Source organism: Schistocerca cancellata, chromosome 6, assembly GCF_023864275.1.
Source record: "Schistocerca cancellata isolate TAMUIC-IGC-003103 chromosome 6, iqSchCanc2.1, whole genome shotgun sequence".
NCBI lineage: Eukaryota > Metazoa > Arthropoda > Insecta > Orthoptera > Acrididae > Schistocerca > Schistocerca cancellata.
The window spans coordinates 8665448-8685187 of record NC_064631.1 but is presented as its reverse complement, the minus strand read 5'-3'; the positions used below and the strand labels follow the sequence as shown (position 1 = coordinate 8685187).

At 45.0% G+C, this 19740-nt stretch overlaps 1 protein-coding gene across 2 annotated transcripts; it reads right to left on the bottom strand.

Moving 5' to 3' along the window:
• Positions 1-364: 364 nt before the first annotated feature.
• LOC126191579 (uncharacterized) lies at positions 365-18892 on the bottom strand. Of its 2 annotated transcripts, XM_049932510.1 has the most exons (4): positions 18846-18892; positions 4300-4448; positions 4050-4196; positions 365-863 (listed from the first exon to the last, which is right to left on the bottom strand). In XM_049932510.1, the coding sequence occupies exons 1-4, from the start codon at positions 18850-18852 to the stop codon at positions 570-572; spliced, it is 597 nt and encodes a 198-aa protein (XP_049788467.1). In that variant the 5' UTR covers positions 18853-18892; the 3' UTR covers positions 365-569. The 2 variants fall into 2 exon arrangements, with proteins under 2 accessions (XP_049788467.1, XP_049788466.1); XM_049932509.1 differs by lacking the exon at positions 18846-18892 and having other exon boundaries at positions 4300-4546.
• Between the last annotated feature and the right edge of the window lie 848 nt (positions 18893-19740).

The following is a 19740-nucleotide window of genomic DNA, read 5'->3' as shown; positions in this document are numbered from 1 at the left end:
CAAAACCCCACTCAGGATTAAAAAAAAAATAAAGATTGCACAGAAATGCTTGCATGGATATTTATACCTCCAAAAATCTTCACATGTGCAATCTGGCATATCAAAGTTTACAACATAATTACAGTTTTTGGACATTGCACTCTCCACACAAAATGAACAGTCCAATCTCCTACTTACTGATCTTGCAGTTAACTCAACTTTTGCTGATGCATATTGCTGCACAACATATTTTACAAACTTGTTTGTTTTTTATGCAAAAACAGTGGTAGATCTTTATTATATGATTTGACAGCAGAATTCTACAGTCAGTACTTTCTAATTAGGCTTGGAAGAAACTGATTTATTATAACCTTAGTAGCCCCCGTTAAAGTCCTGTCTACATTGTGTTTTAGGAAAAAATGATTTACAACCTTGTTCATGGCTTCAACTCCATTTGTAGTGTCAATGGTAGCAAATCTGCCCTTGTCCTCATATGCTTTCACCCATCTTTCACATACTGATAGCCATTGCTGTTTAAAGTATAGCTGTGCATACTCATTTCTCTGACAAACCTCATGCATTCACAACACTTAAACACGAATTCTAAATTCTCTCTGTGTTGGTGATTCTGAAATTTCTTGCCATATATCCAGAAATGCCTTCATGTCATTTGGTACATGCAGATTATCTTTTTTTTCCAACCATCTTCCCCATGTCTGTTTCTGATGGAAAAGGCACAAGTAAACTTTTGTCTTTGGGAATGCTTGTTTCATTGCCTTTATCTCAGACTCCAAGAAATCAGTAACCCAATAGAGGGGATTCCAATCCTTGTTCCAGTCCTTGAAAATGTCTAGTGCTTCATGAATGGATCTTGCATTTTCAACCTGAAAAATAAAAACGACAACCAAATAGCCCACATTACTCTTCACATCTATAAAATAATCAAGGAATATCGTATGTTGTTGTTGTTCTTTTGTATGTTGTGTCTAAAAAACAACTATCCTCATACTTCTTCAAAAGATATCTCTGCCAACTGCTCTGATATAAAAAAAGTAATGGTTTCACTTCTCCATTGACATCTGTACAATGTCTATAATAAATCATGTGATTGCTAGATTCCTTGTGCCACTCATCAACCTGATTCTGCAGTTGAGTCTCGTCAAACAATACTTTATTTGTACCACACAGGGTTCGATAAATGTTACTGTAAATCGTTTTCTCTGTGGAGTAAAAGGTAGTATTCAATGGACCTGGTATGTGTGTCCCAGTGAAATTGTTTTCAACAAATCTATCTAGAGCCAACTTAATGACTCAGAGAGATGTTTTTTCATCGAGTACTATTTTTTTTTTATTTCCTTTACAAGTGAAGGATGTATGTACCTACTTGCTTCAACACTTTCAGTAGCATGTGAGTGTGTGCTTGTTGGGGAAGCAGTCAAGTAGTAGCACAGGTAACTATTAGGCAAGCATGTCAATGCCAAATCGTATGTAGCTTTGCAAGAACCTGTAAGACAAAAATGTATCAATTATTTAATTAACCCAGATAACCCTAACATCCTTCTGGAAGGACATCACTCACTGTTGAAATTATTTATTTTTGCAAATAACTCATTGTTGCAACAGACTGTTACACATTGTTATATGAAGTATTCAGAGTCAGTTGCACGCTGTGACAGTCAGTTTGACGCTGTCTTTCATAGTCAGTGAGAAACTGTGTCTTGAAAATAGGGCTGATTTTACCATAGGTGAACTGACTGACCTTGTCATCAATAAGTACGTATATTTTCTTTCATATTGCATCAATAATTCTGAAACTTGTCATATAATATCTTAAAGAATTAACCTATATTATTTATGGGTTCATATTACTATTTAAAGTTTTTGTCAGTTGTAATTCAATAATGTTTTCAACCGTCCTTCCAGAAGGACATCAGGGTAATACGTTGTCATTTTGTATTCACAGAAAACGATGTACACTGATGGAAATTTTGGACATTTTAGCATCAAAAGATGAGGAAATACCTAATACTGGTGTAAATGTAACATTACACCCTCTTCTAAATTCAACTGATGACGTAACAGATGAAGATTCGGGTCCTGAAGAACATCCAAGTGTAGATAAATTACCAACAAGTCAGCTCAATGCTACTGCGCTTTGTGATTTGGCCATTTTTACCAATGGTAATGCTGTGAATGCAACACAGAAACAATCCTTTACCTCTGATGTTGTTCCAGGACTCCACAGCAGTACAAAAAGAGCAATAATAACAACAACCACAAACAAACCAGCAAGGCTATCGAAGGACAACGTTCTAAACCTCAAGAAATATAACTTGAAAAGTGGTGAAATAGTTAATCCAACACCTGCATGGCCTCTAATGTTCACAGATGCAATGAAGAAAGGGCGAACACTGCTTGAATATTTCCAAAAAATTTTTGATAGCGAAGTGCTTCAAATGATGGTCAGTTACACAAATCAGTACGCAGCCAAGAGAAATAGACTAGGTGATTGTTCAGAAGATGAGATGTTGGTGTTTATTGCAGTACTTCTGCTAAGTGGATATGTAACAGTGTCAAGATGTGCTGGCAATCCGATAAAGACAGCCACAACGACCTCGTAACAAATGCCATGTCCAGAGATCGATTTGACTTTATCTTTTCCAATTTGCATGTATGCAACAACGACAGTTTAGATAAATCAGACCATTTTGGGAAAATCCGTCCATTACTGTGTATGCTAAATGATAGATTCAAACAATTTGTGCCTCACATGTGGCATCATTCTGTCGATGAATCGATGGTCCCATACTTCAGAAGTCACGGGTGCAAACAATTCATAAAAGGGAATCCAATCCGATGCGGATTCAAATTTTGGTGTGGAGGCACAAGTGGTGGTATATATTATTTGGCTCGAGCCCTACCAAGGAACTGGCATGTCTAGTAAGGATTATGAAATGAAAGGTATGGGGTACGGTGTGGTAATGACTTATGTTGACCAGTTACTTCCACATGTTCCATATCGAATATACTTTGATACCCTCTTTAGCAGCATTGAACTACCACATGACCTAAAAGAGACGGGTGTGGAAGCAACAGGAACAATAAGAGGAAACACTTAAGAATTGTATTCTATCATCTGTAGATAAAATGATAAAAGAAAATAGAGGATCATATGAAGTTTGTTCTGACTCAGCATCCGGGATTTCCATTGTACGTTGGAATGACAGCAATGTTGTTACCGTAGCCACCAACTTTGACTGAGTGCAACCACTACACTCTGAAGCAAGATTTTCCAGGGAACAAAAGAAAAGGGTTAGCATGCCTCAACCTAACTTATTACACTTCTACAATACTCATATGGTAAGCATGGATCGCGCTGACCAAAATGTATCCCTATACAGATGCTCTATAAGAGGGAAAAAGTGGTATTTCCCGATCACTGCACATTTTATAGACATTGCAGAACAAAATCCCTGGGATCTTTACAAGTACAATGAAGAACCCATAGATCATCTGACATTTCGTCGTCGAATTGTCACTGCAAATCTTGAAAGTAACAAAAGAGTCACTACCAGCAGAGGACGTCCTAGTAAGAGGGCAAAATTAGATTCTAGATTTGATGGAAGAGAACATTATGTTGTTGAAGTACCAACAGACGAGATAACAAAAAAGAAGAAGCAGCTGAAGTGTCAAAGTTGCCACTACTATGTGTGTAAAATGTAACGAACCACTTCATGTTTGTTGCTTTTTGTCTTATCATACTAGTGCATAAAATGTGTGTATATGTAATTTTCTTTGTTTTTTGTATTTATTAGCTGTTTTAGCCCATAATTCAAATTTATTTATGTTTATTTGAAAGTATAAAAACCAAAACAAGTTAATGGTGCAATTGTTTTTACTTTCTTCCTTATAACCTTGTGAATGAATGTAGATAAGATATAAATCAATTTTGAAAAACAAATAATTCAGGACTATCTGGGTTAAGAGCATTAACAACAATAGATTTTTAAGTATACTGTCAACTGATCATGTAAAATTTTCTCCACACAGAACCTGGACTGGATACTCACTTTTGCCTTGGTATCCCTGTTTTCAGGTATTGACTGCATAATGAAGTCAGGATACACCCTTATACATTTCATGTTTAAAGTAGGTGGACAATTGCTTTTCCTTGTATCCATGATCTTCAATCTCTTCCGAGGAGTCATGTGGTCTTCCTAAAGATGGTAAAGAACTACTATAAAATTTATTCAATAAACTTTCCCTGTAAAAAACTTGTTTTATGGAAAGTAAGTATATATTAATATAGCACGATATTACCAAGTGCTCAGGTACACCAGACTCTCTACTTTTATAATATTTTGGCCCCAAAACACAGTGTCTGGACCACACACTAACAGTGAATGTAGAACCAAAAGAGGGGATAGGGACATGTCCCTGCATTTGCTTAAAGAAATACTTTGTTTTACCTGGAACAGTTAATAATATATATCTCACAGACAAAAACATACATATTGTTATTGTTAAATAATTAACATATGTTATTGTTAATTAACTTAATTCAATATGAGGTAACATTTCATTCAGTTCACAGGTATTGTCAAATAAAGTTCTGAACTGATGGAAGCAGATTGTCCATATATTTTACATAGTGCAGAAGCAAAATTTTACTGGACGTCACACCTATTGTACCTTGCAAAGAAATGGAACTGTCTGTCATGTGCAATGAGGATACCATACTGCTGTCGGGCAAGTGATTCCAATAAATTTGGAATTAACATTCTTTGCAAACAAAGGAGATGTGAAGAACATGTATGTAGAAAAATCTAATTACTGTAAATGTGGATTTTAAAAAATAAATGACTAGGAAGACGATTATGCTAAACGTGCCCTGTCAATAGGTTCAATGAGCTGACTACCGTTTTACACATCAACACCACAATTATTGAAAACCATAAAATCCATTTCATCATGAACACGGCGGTATAGCTTCATTAAAATTACTTGTTAGTTGGCATCTGCCACTTGTTGCTACAGTGTTGGCACACCGGCTGCTGCTGTATTATAGGCAACAAACAGAACGGTCACTCAGTAAGTGCTGTTCAATTTAATTATCATGTTAAAAATATTAGGTTTAGCTCTATAGAGGCAGAGCACAGGTTGGGATTACAAAAGGATGGGAGATGTATACATGTAACTCTGTGCAATGTTGAAAGTGGCCATTACGAAATGACAGGAATATGACATGCTCTGAAGACAACTGGTTTTGGAGAGACCAATGACATAACTGTGGCAGATATGACATTTTATAGCCCTGAATTTAAACTCATTTGATAACATAACCACAACCTCATGATGTGCAATTTATCCTAGAAAATGGCTGTCAGCATTCTACAGAAGAACTGTTAATCATGCTCCCTTTGTTCACAAAAATTAATACATTTAATGCCATGTGGTTGGTTGGTTGGTTGGGTAGGTGGGTGGGTGGAGAAGGGACCAAACTACGCAGATTAACTAAAACCAATAACATCCCACATTAGGAGAGGGAAGTACAATATCCATAAAATGATAAACTAATGATGGGGAAGGAAGGAAAAGGGCAGAAGAAGAGGTGAGGGAAAGAAAGTGACTAATGACATGGGCGGGAAGGAAGAAGCACAGGAGACAAGAGAGACGCTCAAGACATAACAGACCCTCTAAGGAAAGGAGTGTGAAGGCAGAGGGCCGGAGTGAACCACCAAGCCCAGTTGAAGCCCATCCAGTTGGGGCGAAAGGGGGAGCAAAAGGGCCTGCCATCCCCTCCACTCCTTGATAAGGTGGAAGGTCCCTCCCTTAAATAAAGCGATAAAAAACCCCATCATGAATAAAACGTAAAACGAGATCCGCCGTTGAGGCATTGTCTGCCAACACCAGGGGTAGTGAGTCTGGAAAGTTAAAAGTCCATTGTAGGGTGGCTAAGGTGGGGCAGTCCAATAAGATGTGAGCTACAGTCAACATCAATCCACAACGACAGAGAGGGGGTCCTCACCATGAGTCAAAAAAGTATGGCTGACGCCGAGCCGGCATAGGACGACAGCGGTCTTATGAGAGGCCCATAAGGAGGACTGCCACAGAGTTGTAGAATCCTTAACTGCCCTGAGCTTGTTTGTCAAAGAAAGACTGATCCATTCTGCATCCCAAAGGCCCAAAACCTGACGCTGTAATGCCAAGCAAAGGTCTGTTTCCATAATGCCAAAGCAAGAGATGGCCTGATAGTAGCTAATTTAGCCAGTTGATCAGCAAGTTCATTGCCAGGAATCCCAACATGGCCTGGGGTCTAAATGAAAACCACCGATCATCCACGTTGAGTGAGGAGAGGAAAGGAGTCCTGGATAGCGATGACCAACGAGTGGCGAGGGAAGCTCTGGCCGACAGCATGCAAACCGCTCAGTGAGTCACTACAGACAGTGAAGGATAGCCCTGACCAGGGGCGGATATGGTCCAGTGCACACAAGATGGCTACCAATTCTGCAGTAAAAACACTACAGCCATCTGGCAAGGAACGAAGTTCCGTGTGTCGTGCATAGGTGTAAGCAAAACCAGTGTCCAGCAACCGTGGAGCCATCTGTATAGATCACTTCTGAATCCTGAAAAGAACTGAGGAGACAGGAGAACTGGTGGCAAAGAGCCATCAGGGTGACAGAATCCTTTGAATCGATTGAGAGATCAAAACAGAGCTGCGGCCGAGAGATGCACCACAGAGGGGTACGTGCGTGAGCGGAGAAGAGAGCTCAGAAAAGAGCGACTGAATGTGGACAGCCGTGGTAAGCCCACATCATGGCCGCCGCTGCAGCAGGGTGTTCTCCATGTCTGCATAAAGGAGACCATAATTAGGGTGCTTTGGGGTGCAGCGAATGCAGAGTGCAAAATACATCAGCTGTTGCTGGCGCAAAACTTGCAGTGGTGGACTCCCTGCCCCTGCAAGAAGGCTAAGTACTCGGCTAGTTCGGAAGGCACCAGTCGGAAGTTGGACCCCACAGTAGTAGACACTGCAGATACTAGGTATCTGCAGTGTTGAAGATGGCGCAGAACCATAGACAGGACTTCCATAGTCTAAACGAGACTGGACCAATGCTTGATACAATCGCAGGAGAACAAAGCAGTCTGCACCCCAGGAGGTATTGCACAGACACCTAAGAACATTGAGATGGGACCAGCACGTCCTCTTCAGTTGGCGAAGATGAGGGAGCCAGGTCAACCGGACATCGAAGACCAGACCCAAGAAGTGATGGGTGTCCAAGACCTCGAGAGGCTGGCCATCGAGGAACAGTTTCGGATTGGGATGGACTGTACGGCGACAGCAGAAATGCACGACACACGTCTTGGCCGCCGAAAACTGAAAGCCATGGGAGAGAGCCCATGTGTGCACCTGACAGACTGTCCCCTATAGAATGCGTTCTGCAGTGCCCATTACGGAGGAGGCGAGATAGATACAAAAATATTCAGAATACAAAGAGGGGGACACTGTCAGCCCAACACCTGTCACCAGGCCATTAATGGCTATGAGAAAGAGAGGAACGTTCAGCATGGAACCTGTGGAACCCCATTTTCTTGCCAATAGGGAGAGCTGTAGGAGGAGCCAACTTGAACCCAAAAAGAACGACAAGAAAGGAAGTTACGGATAAAAACGGGCAGTTCGCCATGACGGCCCCATTAGTGAAGGGTGGTGAGGATATGGTGGTGCCAGGTGGTGTCATAGGCTTTATGCAGATCGGCAAAAGCCGACTGGATAGCAGACTCCAGGTGGACCAAGTTATCCACTGTAGAGTGGCCACAGCAAAAACCACTTTGAGTCGATGACAAAAGGTCCCAGGATTCAAGGATCCAATACAGCCGCTGACTCACCATGCATTCAAGGAGCTTGCAGAGGGTGTTAGTAAGGCTGAATGGATGGTATCTATCCAACTGAAGAGGCAGCTTTCCTGGCTTCAACACCAGAACAACAATGATTTCCTGCCACTGGGTGTGAAAGTCTCCCTCACTCCACAGACGGTTGAAGAGGGTCAGTATATGATGGTGGCCAGCCACTGATAAGTGTTGGAGCATTTGGTTATGTATCCGATCCGGTCCAAGAGCCATGTCAGGACAGAGGGCGAGGGCACTGGCAAATTCCCACTCACTGAATGGGGCATTATATGGCTCCGAGCAGCGAGAAACAAAAGACAATGGCAGTCGCTCTGAACACTCTTTCAGGAGAAGGAACATGGGTGGATATGAGCAGATGCCGAAGCTTGAGCAAAGTGCTGAGTGAAATTTTCTGCTACAAAGTCTGGATTGGTAAGGACAACACCATGCACAGAAATTCCTGCATACCCAACGGGAGAACGGCGGCCAAATATTCGCCTGAGTTTCGCCCAGACTTGTGAAGAGGGGATGTGGGGTCCAATGGCAGCTACATATCATTCCCAGCAAATCTGTTTCTGAAATTTGATTGGGTAGCAGGCCCGAGTGCGGAGTTGTTTAAAGACCAGAAGAAGAGCAGTAGAAGGGTGCCGCTTGAAGTGTTAAGAGCACAGTGGCAGTCTTTTATGGCTGCAGCAATTTCCAGAGTCCACTAAGGGACCATCTTCCAGCATGGGGAACGTGAAGAAAGGACTGCTGAAACAGCTGCTGAAAGGATGGCGGCAATCAATGTCTGAGTAGATTCATCAACACTGTCATGTGGCAATACAGGGGGGATGGGAGCAGAAGAGAAGGTACCCCAATCAGCCTTAGATATGGCTGGGTGACGGAGCGAGAGACACTGAAGGAAGGTCAAAACAATGGGGTAAGGGTCGTTGTCACATAAGTCATCTTGGACGCCCCACTGAATGGAGGGAAGAAGGTCGGGACTGCAGATGGAGATGTAAATGGTGGAGAAAGTGCCGTGTGCCACACTAAAGTGTGTGGGAGGGCCTGTGTTTAATAAACAAATGTTGAGCCCTGCCAGAACAGCTTCAACTGTCCTGGCCAGGTCAGCAGTTGTATGACTACCCTTAAGAGGGTTGTGGGCATAAAAGTCCCCTAATAACAGGAAGGGAGAAGAGAGTTTTTGAAGAAGGGTGGTGAGGGTGTGGGATGTGGGCGGCCTGTCAGGTGGGAGGTAGAGATCACAGATTGTGATTGGAGTGGCCAGATGGACCCTGACAGCAATGGCTTCCAGAGTGGTATGGATGGGAACCCATTTACTAACAATGTCCTTGTGGACCAAGGTGCAAACACCACCAGAAGCCTGCAAGGGGCCAATTCGATTCCAACAAAGTGTGAAACCCACGAAGGGCAGGTGAGTAATAATTGACAAAATGGGTCTCCTGGAGTGCAATACAAGCAGCAGAGTAGAAGGAAAGAAGGGACTACAACTCTGGAAGGTGACTCAAATATCCATTACAATTCAGCTGGAGGATTTTCATGCCAGAGTCCAAAGTGGAAGCGAATGGACCGGAGTCGGTCACGTCACCGAGTCGCTATCCGTTACCAATAAGGATGGGGTAATATCCATTTGGGTGGGGTCAGACTCTGTTGGTTCATTAACTGTAGGAGGGGATGGCTACACCGCAGGGGGTACCAGAGGGGCCTTGCCCTTGTTCCTGCGTTTCTGCTTCTTCTCTCGGGAAGGAAGAGAAGGGCAGACTTCAGCGTAGGCAGGCACGGAATTACACCGGGCAATCTCGGTGCCCACTGGCCGTGGATCTCGCTGTCGATGTGGAGCAGTAGATCGCTATTCAAGTGGGTGCCGGGAAGAGGAGTCCCAGGAGGGAGCTCCAGTACTGGCGGCCGCCGAAGGAGGGGAGCACTTCTCCAGCGGGGAAGGGGAAGCAGCACCTGAAGGGGTCAGAATGGGTACTGACGGCGAGAGGGAGTGGGGGAGGAGGGGGGGGAGGAGGAGGAGGAGGAGGAGGCTGAAGGAATGGGGCGAAGGTGGTGGGGCTGGGAAGAGATGGGGGTAGGATGGGGAATGAACGTAATTGAAGCAAAAGTAGAACTCGGACACGGGATGGAGCCGGACATATTTTTGTCAAGCCTCAGTGTAGGTGAGCCGATCTAATGTGTACTCTCGAATCTTTCTTTCTTTCACAATCACCAGGCATGTAGGCGAGCGTGGAGAATGCTGTCCACTACAATTTACACACATTGGCAGGGGAGCACAGGCACTGCCCTCATGGACACAGTCACCGCAGAGGGGATCAGTGGTGCAGCAGGAAGACGTAAGCATTTAAAGCACTTCATCAGTGGTGGAATATAAGGTTTTACATCACACTGATACACCATTACCTTGACCTTCTCTGGGAGGACATCCCCCTCGAAGGCCAGGATAAAGGTGCCCGTAGCAATGCGACTGTTTGGAGGGCCTCGCTGCACATGGTGGATAAAACAAACCCCTCACCACTCGAGGTTAGCACGGACCTCTTCATCAGTTTGCAGAAGAAGATTTCGGTGAAAAATAATGCCTTACACTGAGTTCATAGATTGGTGGGGCGTGACAGACTGGGATGTCACCGAGACAGTCACAAGCGTGCAGGGCATCAGATTGGGCAGCAGAAGATGTCTTGATGAGGAAAGCACCGGACCGCATTTTACTCATCGATTCAACTTCACCACACTTATCTTCAATCATCTCCATGAAAAGCAAAGGCTTGGTCGTGGCAAAACTACCGCTATCTGCCCAGGTACAAACCAGGTACTGAGGGAAAGGTTTCAACCCAAGCCGGCGAAGCTTGACCCTCCTCCAAAGGGGTGGCCAGGGAGGGGAAGGCCGAAGGATCAGAAGAAGGAGTGTCATGTCTGCTACCACTCTTAGAGACGGCCACAGAATGGCCAGGATGGTGGAGCTTTTGTCGCTTCATGCGCAAGGCGTCTGCCCTAGTACCACCCACTCCAATCAGGGGCTCGCCCCGTGGGCACCACCCAGCCACAGCAAGGGCCGTCTGGAATGGTGGCCACTGCCGGGAGTTCTGGTGCCCCAAAATGCTGAGCATACACAAGGCGTTAACAGCTCAGGTACTAGCAGGGTGATCCCTGTGGTCTCAGGGGGCTCAGCCAAGTGGGTACTTAACAGCCCCACCATACGAACTGGCTACCGTGCTGGTGATCTAGCAGGAGAGGGGCCAAGGGAAAGGGGAGGGGGAGAGGAACCTGCACCATGGAAGCTAGGTAGGGAGTTAAACCCCAAATGGCTCACAATGAATGGAAAATTTTGGAAATGGAGGTCAAACCCCAAGGGGACCAAAAACGCCAAAAAGGAGATGGAAACAGCAAACTAAACAATAGCGCAGACCAAAAAAAAATCCAGCAGGATAGCCAGGTCGACATAAAGAAGTCCACTAAGAGGGAAAAGAGGGAGCAAGGACAAAGGATAAAGGATAGGGAGGGAGAGGAACAGGGATGGTAATGCATTCTGGAAAGGAAAGGAGAGTGCAATAGCTCGGGGCCCCGTGCACGTCACACACGTACCCACAAAAGGACTTGGGCCCCCTGGGGGGTTAATGCCATGTGGCCACGGGCAGTCTCAGCAGAGCCTCACACCTAATGCCACTGCCTGGCCTGGGGTGGCTTGATGGTGAAACATCCAACACCAAACGTGCTGCAGGAAACTAGCTGAAGCTATTCTCTATAAGCAAACTCAAGACAAAAAAATTTCTGTTTCAGTGCTAAAAGCAAACTAATTCTTTCCTTTCATTACTTATGGCACCTGAAACTATCCTCACACAAGCTGCATGAACTGCCAAGTTACCAACTGGTGAGCACTCTTTATTTGCATTTGTTTACAGGTGACAAGCTGATTCCAAGTGAAAAAAGAATGATATCAAGAAGAAATACAAGGAAATAAAAAGTAAATACAATGTCAAAAACCACACAGCAAAGCATTAGAAATAAAATTGCATCCAAACCTATTAACTGAATAAAAATAATGAAGTAATTTTGATAATATTTTGATATAAAAAATATCAAAGAATCTGGCAAGACCCAAATCCACAACTTAATATGCATCAGGAATGTTTTTTATCCATTACACTATGCCACCACTTTACATTACACTCATTTAAGATTTTTTGGTCCCAATGATCATGTGCTGCCTTCAACCAGATCAGCCTTTTGCAATATGCTATGACACTAAAGCTAGTTGTAGCATCATAAAAATATTTTAAGGCTAGGTAGCTATGCCTACTGTCTTAAGACATTGTGTAAGGCTGATCTGGTTGAAGCCAGCAAATGATTGCATGGCGTTCAAACACATCAAGAAAGTCAGACAGGAAAATGGAATTTGTGGCAGTCTGGAAATGGCGAATAGATAGTTTAGACATGACACATTGAGCACTCCGATTGGAGGAAACAAACTCTGATAGGAATTGTCAGCCAACAAATAATTTTAATCAGACTATTATTAAATGCAAGTGTGCAAAAATTACTGAGTGTATGGATGTGAAAATCTATAACAAATGACAAACAAGTCAACAACATAGAGGAAAATACGTAATACAATTCTGCTTTGCATATTACAACAGCTATTAACAATAACAAAAGAGAGAGAGTCAATTCCATCAATTGTTAATGCAGCTTAGAAAGAAATGTCCATTTAAAGTATATACAGGGTGCATCAAAAAAATGTATACACACTTTGAACTGTCATAGACAATTTATTTCCCAATATATCCACGGGTATGCTGCCGGTCTATAGTGTCCGACGGGCACAATATTTCGGCGATCAAACATGTCGCCATCATCAGGTGAACTGACGGACTGAGCTCCTGTGAACGTACCGGCACGGAGATCCGTACGCTATGGCTGCTCAGAGGGAACTGGGTTCGGTCGCGGCGGCGGCCGATTTAAATACCCTCCGCCCACGGCGCGCTCCCTCCACTGTCCGCGCCCAGCGCCACGGTCGCGCGGTGGAACAGATTGCGACGGCGTCTGAGATGACGTCGGTGTGATGGCTCTGTCCGCCGTGGTCGTCACAACTATACGTCTGCTCGATTTACTCTTGATTAACCCGATCGCTGGTTCCCAAGCCTTGCTAAGATTATAGCCACAGTCCCGGTTTATGAGGTCGTCATTGGTGCGAATTTCGATGGCCTCTCTAACAACGCTGTCCCAGTATCTCGACGTCTGTACCAGAATCCTCGTGCGGTCATACTCCATGGCGTGATTTTCCGACAAACAATGTTCAGCGACCGCCGACTTGCTCGGATACATCAGTCGAGTGTGCCTCTGGTGTTCACGGCATCGATCCTCGACGGTACGCATCGTCTGACCAATATACGACTTGCCACATTGACACGGAATCTGGTACACGCCGGCCTTCCTCAAACCGAGGTCATCTTTGGCGCTCCCCACCAGTGCACGAGTTTTATTTGGAGGACAAAACACAGTTCCGACCCGGTGTTTCTTCAGAATGCGGGCGATTTTCCCCGAGAGTGCGCCTGTGTATGGAATAAATGCAGTGCCTACCTCCTCCCTCGTGACTTCATCCATCTCAACAGGTTGTGCTGCAGTGGTTGGGCGGAGAGCACGTTGAATCTGCCACTCTGAGTACCCATTTTTTCGAAATACAGTTCTCAGATGACCTCGGTTTGAGGAAGGCCGGCGTGTACCAGATTCCGTGTCAATGTGGCAAGTCGTATATTGGTCAGACGATGCGTACCGTCGAGGATCGATGCCGTGAACACCAGAGGCACACTCGACTGATGTATCCGAGCAAGTCGGCGGTCGCTGAACATTGTTTGTCGGAAAATCACGCCATGGAGTATGACCGCACGAGGATTCTGGTACAGACGTCGAGATACTGGGACAGCGTTGTTAGAGAGGCCATCGAAATTCGCACCAATGACGACCTCATAAACCGGGACTGTGGCTATAATCTTAGCAAGGCTTGGGAACCAGCGATCGGGTTAATCAAGAGTAAATCGAGCAGACGTATAGTTGTGACGACCACGGCGGACAGAGCCATCACACCGACATCATCTCAGACGCCGTCGCAATCTGTTCCACCGCGCGACCGTGGCGCTGGGCGCGGACGGCGGAGGGAGCGCGCCGCGGGCGGAGGGTATTTAAATCGACCGCCGCCGCGACCGAACCCAGTTCCCTCTGAGCAGCCATAGCGTACGGATCTCCGTGCCGGTACGTTCACAGGAGCTCAGTCCGTCAGTTCACCTGATGATGGCGACATGTTTGATCGCCGAAATATTGTGCCCGTTGGACACTATAGACCGGCAGCATACCCGTGGATATTTTGATTATCAAATACGCCGGGAGAAACTCAAGAATCAAATTTATTTCCCGTTCTACAAGGTTAAATATCTGTGAGGAAGTAGGGTTATGTTTCTCCAACAGGTGACAGCAGCGGCAAGGAAGTAACTGCAACATGGCGGATGTGCATTTGAGCTTTGAAGCACGGAAGAAGATAATTATGTGGTACTGGAAGTTTGAGAATGTAGCTGCAGTTCGAAGACAGTGGAGAAGTCCGTATGGTGCAGAACCACCTTCAAGGTTAACAATTACACGTCTACGAGACAAATTCGAAATTCATGGAACAGTGTGTGATGTGCATAAAGGTCGATGAGGGCGACCTCGTACATCTACAAGTGATGGTTCCACAACTGCGGTCTTAGAACTGTTTCAGCATTCACCTAAAAAATCTTTAAGGCAAGCGGTACGTGAGAGTAATGTAAGTGCTACTAGTGTGCTATGCATTCTGAAGAAAGGCAAGTTTCATGAGTACATTCCAAGGCTGGTGCAACAGCTAAGTGACGACGACCCAGATCGAAGGTAAGAATTTTGTGAATGGGTTCAGTAGATGGTGAGACATGAACCGGGATTTATGGGTAGCATAATTTGGTCTGATGAAGCCCAATTCAAACTCAATGGAACTGTCAATAGGCACAATTGTGTGTACTGGGCTGAAGGTAGTCCTCACATTACAGTTGAAAAGGCTGTGAATTTTCCTGGTGTAAATGTTTGGTGTGGTTTGTCTGCAAGGGGACTCATTGGGCCTTTCTGCTTTGAAGGTACTGTTACTGGAGAAACGTACCTAACAATGCTTGCTGACTCCATATTCCCTGTCATTCATGCATTATACGGTAAAGATGAGTTTTATTTCCAACAAGATGGCGCCCAGCCGCACTATCATAGGGATGTACGAGCATACCTGGATCACGAGGTGCCAGGCCAGTGGATAGGACGCAGGGGACCAATCGAGTTTCCTGCATGCTCTCCAGACCTCACGCCGCTGGATTTCTTCTTATGGGGCACAGTAAAAGATGAGGTGTACAAATGTAAATCACGTAACCTGGACACACTTTGGAATGAGATTAAGGCGGTGTACACAGAAATCTCATTGGACACTTCGGTACGATGTACGGAATCCGCCGCTGGATTTCTTCTTATGGGGCACAGTAAAAGACGAGGTGTACAAACGTAAACCACATAACCTGGACACACTTTGGAATGAGATTCAGGTGGTGCATGCAGAAATTTCATTGGACACTTTGGTACAATGTACGGAATCAGTGGTGACTCGTACTCAGAAATGTATTGATGCTGAAGGCCACTAGTTTGAACATTAATCACATTTGCAAAGTACATTTATTTTTCCTATTGGACTTTAAGCTTACCATTTCCAGAAATTTAACATTGTAGAACGGGAAATAAATTTTCTATGACGCTTCAAAGTGTGTATACATTTTTTTGACGCACCCTGTATAGTATCCCTTGTGGTGTCACCGCCAGACACCACACTTGCTAGGTAGTAGCTTTAAATCGGCCGCGGTCCATTAGTACATGTCAGACCCGCGTGTCACCACTGTCAGTAATTGCAGACCGAGCGCCACCACACGGCAGGTCTATAGAGACGTACTAGGACTCGCCCCAGTTGTACGACGACTTTGCTAGCGACTACACCGACGAAGCCTTTCTCTCATTTGCCGAGAGATAGTTAGAATAGCCTTCAGCTAAGTCCATGGCTACGACCTAGCAAGGCGCCATTAACCATATCTAGAGAGAGTCTCACTTGTATCATCAAGAACGCTGTATACAAATGATGGATTAAAAGTTAAGTATTTCAGCAGCTACGTACTTTTCTTTATAGCATTCATTAAGTATCCTGTTCCAGACCTCATGCCCGTCTGCGTTAGATTATAGCGTGCATTTCGGCCTCCTCTATCTACAAGGTGTTGGCACATTTGCCAACACATCATCCCTAATTCCAGAAAACTAAGTTCTTCCTTCAAGTAAACATATATGAATAAAATGGTAAACCACAGAAAGTAATTAATGCAGCAGTTCACTTACGTTTCATAATATCTGAAGATGGGTCTTTAAATCGACCTTCTCACGCAGTATGAAAACCCACAGTTTTAAACTGATCGAGAAGTGTATGGTCGTCACTTTACCATCATCACAGCCCACAAACCTTTGACATCGCTTTTTCATCCGAACAAGCCTGTACCTCTGCGTACGGTGCAGAAATTCATTCGCTGGTCTATTTTCCTCTCGCAGTACCGCTACGATATCTTGTATCGGTCTACTGCTAAGCACGGAAACGCCAATGCGTTGTCCCATTTGCCTGTTGCTGAGGATAGAGCATTCGATTCTTCCGAACTTGCTTGCATGTTCATTGATGCGGAAACTGATGATGTGGTCGAATCATTTCCGATTGATTTTCGTCGTGTAGCTACAGCCACAGCTGCCGACCCTGTCCTTGCTACCATTTTGCGTTTTGTTGCTACGCAATGGCCCTTGTCAAAGTCGCGGATCGAGGATCCGTTGGTTCGCCGATTTTTTGCTCACAAGGAGAGACTTTTTTTATGACGTGGTGTTTTGCTGTTGCGTTCCGATAATGATCAGTCTAGGGTCGTGGTCCCACGTTCGTTACAGTCCTCTGTCTTACAGCTTCTCCACCAAGGACATTGGGGTATAGTGCGAACGAAACAACTTGCTCGTCAGCACTGTACTTGGTTCGGAATCGATGCTGCGATTATGAATATGTGCTCTTCTTGCATGGCGTGTGCCGAACAACAATCCGCACCACCGCGGAAATTCTTTGCATGGCCGAAAGCCACTTCCCCTTGGCAACGCTTACATATCGATTTTGCTGGTCCATTCTGGAATGCTCGATGGTTGGTTGTTGTCGATTCATTCAGTAATTTTCCATTTGTTGTCCGGATGTCTTCCACGACGTCATCTGCCACAATCCAAGCATTGTCCGCTATCTTTCGCATTGAAGGTCTTCCACAGACTATTGTTTCCGACAATGGCCCACAATTCATGTCCGCAGAATTTCAGTCATTCTGCAAGGCCAATGGTATTCAACATTTGACATCCGCGCCGTTTTCGCCTCAGTCAAACGGTGCCACTGAACGATTGGTCCGGACTTTCAAGTCACAGATGTTGAAGTTGAAAGAGTCGCATTCTCGGGAGGATGCGTTGTTCGTCTTTTTGTCTTCGTATCGCTCTCAGCCCCGAGATGGCCGCTCGCCGGCTGCGTTGCTCCATGGTCGTCCTCATCAAACCTTGATGTCTTTGCTGCATCTGCCGCATCAGGTTCCTGCGCAGCGGCAGACTCCTGCTTTTGCTCCAGGCGACGTTGTCTATTATCGCCACTATCATGGTTCACGGCGTTGGCTCACAGGGCGCATTCTTCGCTGCCTCGGCCGCGCGATGTATTTGGTTTCGGGGGCCTCTGGTGAGGTGCGTCGGTATCTCTATCAGCTGCACCTCTGTCGACGCACGGGTTCTGCCGCTTCCCGTCTGCTTTCAGCGACGGTGCCGTCTGGTCAGCGCCCTGGGGACCCATCTACTGGCTCGCCTCATCCCCAGGTGTTACCGATGATGCCTTCCATTTTGCCCCATGGCGTTGCGCCACCGCCGCAGCCGCTGCCACCGCCGCCCGCAGTGGACGCTTCGCTGCAGCCGCCATGCGCCTCCCTGGGTCACGCGCCGCCGTCCGCTTCCTGTGACCAGCTGTCCTCCGCCATGGAACTCTTGCCCGCTCTGGACCACATGGCGTCATCACACATCGGATACCCCGACGCAATGGAGGTCGACCCTTCGGCCCCTCCTGTCTCTTTACGGGCGCATACACTGCATGTTGACGTGCACCCTGGACTAGGTTTCCAGGCGTTTCCTAGCTCCCCTCGGACCGAATGGCCGGGTGCAGGTGGCACAGCCTCGCCTGTTGTTAGGCTCCCCACCTCATCGCATACGTCAACATGGGGCCCTCCCCACGGCGGGCGGAAGCATTATAGCACGACCGTTTGCCGATTTGCGGGGGAGGAATGTGGTGTCACTGCGAGACATCACACTTGCTAGGTGGTAGCTTTAAATCGGCCGCAGTCCATTAGTACATGTCGGACCTGCGTGTCGCCACTGTCAGTAATTGCAGACCGAGCGCCACCACACGGCAGGTCTATAGAGACGTACTAGGACTTGCCCCAGTTGTACGACGACTTTGCTAGCGACTACACTGACAAAGCCTTTCTCTCATTTGCCGAGAGATAGTTAGAATAGCCTTCAGCTAAGTCCATGGCTACGACCTAGCAAGGCGCCATTAACCAAATCTAGAGAGAGTCTCACTTGTATCATCAAGAACGCTGTATACAAATGATGGATTAAAAGTTAAGTATTTCAGCAGCTACGTACTTTTCTTTATTGCATTCATTAAGTATCCTGTTCCAGACCTCACGCCCGTCTGCGTTAGATTATAGCGTGCATTTCGGCCTCCTCTATCTACAAGGTGTTGGCACATTTGCCAACACATCATCCCTAATTCCAGAAAACTAAGTTCTTCCTTCAAGTAAACATATATGAATAAAATGGTAAACCACAGAAAGTAATTAATGCAGCAGTTCACTTACGTTTCATAATATCTGAAGATGGGTCTTTAAAACGACCTTCTCACGCAGTATGAAAACCCACAGTTTTAAACTGATCGAGAAGTGTTTCCACCTGAGAATAAAGTAAGCAGTAGCGTAAACTGAGGGCAACTAGACTGAAGGTTAACTGGTAAAAATAATTGAAGAGGGAAATTTCAGTCTTTACAAAATTCAGTTATTTAATGTACACAGCCTTTCATCACATCTGATGCTTTTGACAGCTAAAGTAAGTAAGTGTTATGTTATTAACTATTGATGAGTTAATAAGATTTGGAGTTCAATTGTTTGCTCTTTTGCTTTTATTCTATTGTTATTCACTGATCACAAATTATGTTACCGATTACTTCAGTTAAAATTGTGATCATAAAATGTTCTTTCAGTTGTGATTATGATGATGAAAAATATTTTACAAGTGCACATGAAGGTAAGTAGCCTAGTTTTGGGGTTAACTGGTCAGTGCTTCAGTTAACCCCATTACAAGCATGCCTTGCCTTACGTCAACAAAAGCTTTATTAAGCATAATAATTATGCATACTATCAATCGCAGATTTTATATACTAAGAATAAGACAATCACCAGTCAAAATTATCCAGTAAAGCTGATGAAAGTTGAAACTTGTTAATACAACCACCCAAAAGTTTGTGGAAATTACAAAAAGATTTTTTTCCTAGAATTGAAAATATCAGTTTTAGGCTGTCAAACTCCTAAAAAAAGTGGAAGAAAGACCCCTGACAACATTACTTCTCAATACAACATCCATTTTTAGCTTAATCACAAAATCTACAAGCATCTTGGTACATCAATTAGAAAAGGGATGGAAATCTGTAACAAAGACCTGGGAACGAGAACATAATAGGACTGGAATTTCTCACAGAAT